At 50.9% G+C, this 4,595-nt stretch overlaps 1 protein-coding gene across 5 annotated transcripts in view; it reads right to left on the bottom strand.

The window, feature by feature from the left end:
* Nucleotides 1–4,595, bottom strand: part of PHF19 (PHD finger protein 19) — a 42,024-nt gene that overhangs the window by 5,593 nt on the left and 31,836 nt on the right. For all 5 annotated transcript variants that reach the window (XM_024762760.1, XM_024762761.1, XM_024762762.1 and 2 more), the window contains 4 exons: nt 4,458–4,526; nt 4,136–4,256; nt 1,892–1,959; nt 438–596 (listed from right to left, as the gene is read on the bottom strand). In XM_024762760.1, coding sequence (XP_024618528.1) covers nt 438–596; nt 1,892–1,959; nt 4,136–4,256; nt 4,458–4,526 — 417 coding nt within the window. The remainder of the gene's footprint in view (nt 1–437; nt 597–1,891; nt 1,960–4,135; nt 4,257–4,457; nt 4,527–4,595) is intronic.

Raw genomic sequence — 4,595 nt, forward strand, 5'->3', positions numbered from 1 at the left:
GGTGGCGGGGTATAGTGGGCAGGCAGGAGAGGAGGTACTGCTCCTGCCTCGGGCATCCAGGCGCTCTGCCCCTCACCCCCCATGCCAGGAAGAGGGGGCTGGGCTCAGCCGGGAGCGCTAGGGACCCCTTACACACTGACTGCCCCTTGACCTCTGCCTCAGCCCTAAGCCAGCAAGACTGGGTCCCGTGATCTGGCTTTCCCTCCAAGCGAGGCCACAAGGGGCTGTGGCTGAAGGAGTGGGAACGTGGGATCAGGTCCCGGCTCAGCCACTGACTGGCCGGTTCAGGGTGCCTCCAGCTGGGACTAACTGGCTGGAGGCCTGCCTTGATCACTTGGATGCCACCACACAGCCCATCGGAGGGGGCTGCAGCCGGAGCCGGGAGCAGAGGACCCGAGGTCGGCTGCGGCCCCGGCCCAAGGGCCCCAGGCACTGACCCAGGCTTGCTCTTTCCTCTCTTACGCAGCTCAGAGGTGCCGTTCTCGGTGGGCACCAGGCCCTTGTCGGGCAGCAGCTTCCCGGGGGGGTTGGGCGGGACGCGGATGCGCAGGCGGAAGATGCACTTCTTCTTCTTGATCTCCTTGCCACAGAGGAACCTGGGGGTGGGCAGGGAGAGGAGAAAGCTCTGGAGCCTGTCCGTCCATCCTCCTGGGGAGGAGAGTCAAGTGTTAAAACCTCCCTCTCTGCCTCCCCGGACCCAGAGTGGCCCGTGGAGACACTGATTCCTCGAAGCCTGTGGGATCAGGGGCTCCAGGTGGCGGCCGAGAACGCAGCTGGCGGCTCGTCCCGGTGTTTCCTTGTCTTGTGTGTGGCTCTTGCTGCTCCTCCTCCCTTTTCTTCTCTGCCTCAACCAGCCCCAAGGCCTCTGCCTACAGGAAGCCCTCCTCCAGCTCCCCATGGAACCCTGTGGTCAAAACACTGCATTCCACACCACTCTGTTCTCTGCTCTCCCCAAGGAGACTGAAAGCACCTCCAGGCACTTCCCTCACCCTTTCATCACTGGCTGAGCTGCCATGAGGCTGCAGAGGTGACTTAGCCACAGTCCTACCCTCAGGAGACCGTCCATAGAGAGGTCAGGAGGCCCCACGTACTCAAGTAGAGGGCTGTGTCTGGGCCCCAAACCGTGACAAGATGAAAGAGAGAGTGGACAGTTCTGTCTAGAGATGTCTGGGGAGGTTTCACAGAAGCAGGGACCGTGTCTTATTCACGGTGTCCTCAGTACCTACACAGGGCTGACACAGAGCAGTTCAATAAATAGTCACTGATGGAACAAATAAATGAAAGGCATCAAAGAGCATCCTAGGTGAAGAAAGAGTGTGAGCAAAAGCACTGAGTAGGAAAGCAAAGGGTTCAGAATGGCTGACGCCCAGAATAAATAAAGCAAAGGGTCCGTGGCAGAAGGTATGGGCAGGGTCTGATCATAAGAGGCCTTGAATGCCATGCTAAGGAGCTTGGGCATTCTCTGTGGTGGTAGCGAGGGGCATGCCAGCCGTGTGTTCTGAGAAGAACTCAGCAGTGTGGATGGGCAGACATGGGCTGGGGACAGGTGATGAGTCCATGCTTCAGTGCCTGGCCCAGAACCATAGATGGCTAGTGCAGGGGAGACCTCAGACAGCAGGGGGCCCTCAGAGAGCAGGGGTTTCAGCCCCCTATGGAGCTGAGTCCAGTATCAAAATGTGTCTGGCTGCTGGAGTGGTCAGGGGAGGCATCCCAAATGAAGTGGGTGCTCCCTGATCTTGAAGGACGGGTAATATTCATATAGTCAAAGAGAAATGGAGGGAGACCCAGGTGGGAGCATAGCTTGTGCAAAGGTTATGAGGTAGGAAGACGCTTTAACTGAAATCCAACCTGTCGGGGGGCCCACAGCACTCCCTCCCTTCCCTGCACGCACCGGCTTTTGTAACTGTTCAGAGCGTTGAGGAGATGCGGTCCTCGGTCCGTCACGGGGGTGCTGGTGAGCTACGGGGGAGCAGGGCAGAGGACAGTCAGACCTGGCGCATGGCATCTGAGAAGACCTCAGCCCGTCCCCACCCTCCCCTCAATCTCCTGATGCCCCGAGTCTTCCAGGCGAGGACCACTGACTTGTTCCATGATCTCAGACAAGTCTTTTCACCTCTGAGCTCACATCGCCATCTGTAAATGAGGAGCGTAACTCCTGTCCTAAATGTATCAAGAGCTTTAAAAATGTCCATGCCCTTGACCCAGTAATGCTGTTCCGTGGAACCCGTCATACAGACATGACACACAAGTAATGCTTTATGTACAAAAAAGTTCACCGCATCATTTTCCTAATGATGGGAAAGAAACTACATGCCCAACAAGAAAGAAACAAGCAAGTAAACTATGGTGGAAACCATGCAGCCATGAAAAATGTTGATTAAAAACTCTTTCATAACATGGAAAAGTATTTATGATATAATGTAAACAAAAAAAATGACTTAAAATTGTATATACTGTATGTTTTGTATACAGATTCATTTGTATTATTTTTTAGATTCTACATACAAGTGACATAATAGTTGTCTGACCTATTTCACTTAGTATAATATTCATGTTGCTGCAAATGGTAATATTTCATTCTTTTTATGGCTGAGTAATACTCCATTGTATATATACACCTCATCTTCTTAAACCAATCATCTATTGATGGGAAATTGGGTTGTTTCCATGTCTTGGCTATTGTAAATAGTGCTATGACCATTGGGGGTGCAGGTGTCTTTTCGAATTAGAGTTTTCATCTTTTCTGAATATATGCCCAGGAGTGGGCTTACTGGATCATACGGTAGCTCTATTTTTAGTTTTCTAAGGAACTTACATTCTGTTTTCTATAGTGGCTGCACCAATTTACATTCCCACAAACTTATGGTTACCAAAGAGGAAAAGGAGGGGGAAGGGATTAACAGATACACACTACTATACATAAAATAGATAAACAACAAGGATTTACTGAATATAGCACAGGGCACTATATTCAATACCTTGTAATAACCTATAATGGAAAATAATCTGGATAAAATATGTGTGTGTGTATGTATACATACACACACATATATATATATATATATATGACTGAATCACTGCTGTATGCCTCAAACTAACATAATATTGTAAACCAACTATACTTCAATAAAAAATTGTAAATACCGTATATCTAAGCCCTATAAAAAGAAAAATAGACGTAAATAAGAGGATTGAACTCTGTGCACCTATGTGTGTTAGCAGTGGATGTTTCTGAGTGGTGAGATGCAGGAGTATGGATGGTTTTCTTTTAAGTGTACTTTCTTATACTTTTTGGTACTTTGAAAATTTTCTACCAGGAGCATGTATGATTTTTTTTTTAATAAATCAGGAAAAAATTGTTTAAAAATCCCAGCTCTACCTATCTTTTAGGGCTTTATAATATGTATGCCTTTTGTAAATTATCAAACACTGTAAATGAAGATGTTACTATGTGAAGAACTTCTGCCGAGCATAAAGTTACTTTAAAAAAAAAAGCCCTATTTCACTAAAGGATTTGGGGCAGTCAGCAGAGATGACTCACTCTGGATGTGGTGGAGAGGATTCAGAGGGTGTCATTAAAGGGTGCATGGCCCTGCCGTGGAAGTGGTTGGGGAAGCCCTGGCTCAGCTCTCCACCTCTGACATCCTGAAAGTCTCTGGTTTGTGACTTCACTCCGTGAATCCAAGTTCCCAGACCCCTGGTGATCTCTTCTGCTATTCAGAGTACGACCGGCAGAGGGCAGGCCCACTTCACTTTCCATCCTAGCCAGGTAATCTGGAGTGGGTCACATAGCTCTGTAGGGAGATCTCCTCCAGCCAGACTCGACCCCCAGCTCCCTACAGCTGAGCTGGTGAGGCCCTAACCCACCCACTACCAAAGCCTGGGTTAGGAAGCTCCTTGCAGGGAAAAGGCTCAGACGCCTGGACTCAGAGATGCAACGGCTCAAAGGCTCTGGGTCTTTGTCCCCACTCAGCAGCCCTCACGGACAGCCAGCATTCCTGAAGAACTGTGCTCAGAGACCCAGATCCTAGTGCGGCGCCATGTGGCCCTGGGCAAACATCTCACCTCTCTGGACTTAGGGAACCCCACTGTGGAACGGATTCTCGCCATTCTGACGTCCCACGGTCTTGCATACCTTGCCAAGCTGCAGGAGCTCCCAGTGGTGGTTGACAAAGGCCAGAATCTCCTCAAAGTCAAAGTACTTCTTCTTGCTCTGCACCCCCAGGTTGTAGAGGGCCAGGTGAACCACATCGACCCTGGGCAAGGGTGCAAGGAGGCAGGCCCAGAGTGAGCTGGCAGCCTGTGCAGCCAGGGCTGGAGCATCCTGGGTCCAGGCTGAAGGGCAGGGGCAAGGCTGGGACCTGGTGGCTGGAAATGGAATTGTTCCCAGAGGGAGGAGGGAAGGGAGAAACTGGGAAGGGACAGGAGTGGGCCTGGGCCAAGCCCCACCCTCTCACCATCGCAGGGGCAACCTCTCGATGTACTCTGGGCCCTGGTTGCACACGGAGCAGAAAAACAGGTAGAACCTGTGGGTGGGTGAAAAGGGGGCCTGTGGTAGGAGGGGCTCTGACACCTGACCCTGGTCCAGTGCCCTC

Source organism: Neophocaena asiaeorientalis, unplaced genomic scaffold, assembly GCF_003031525.2.
Source record: "Neophocaena asiaeorientalis asiaeorientalis breed wild unplaced genomic scaffold, Neophocaena_asiaeorientalis_V1.1 scaffold78, whole genome shotgun sequence".
NCBI classification, from domain to species: domain Eukaryota; kingdom Metazoa; phylum Chordata; class Mammalia; order Artiodactyla; family Phocoenidae; genus Neophocaena; species Neophocaena asiaeorientalis.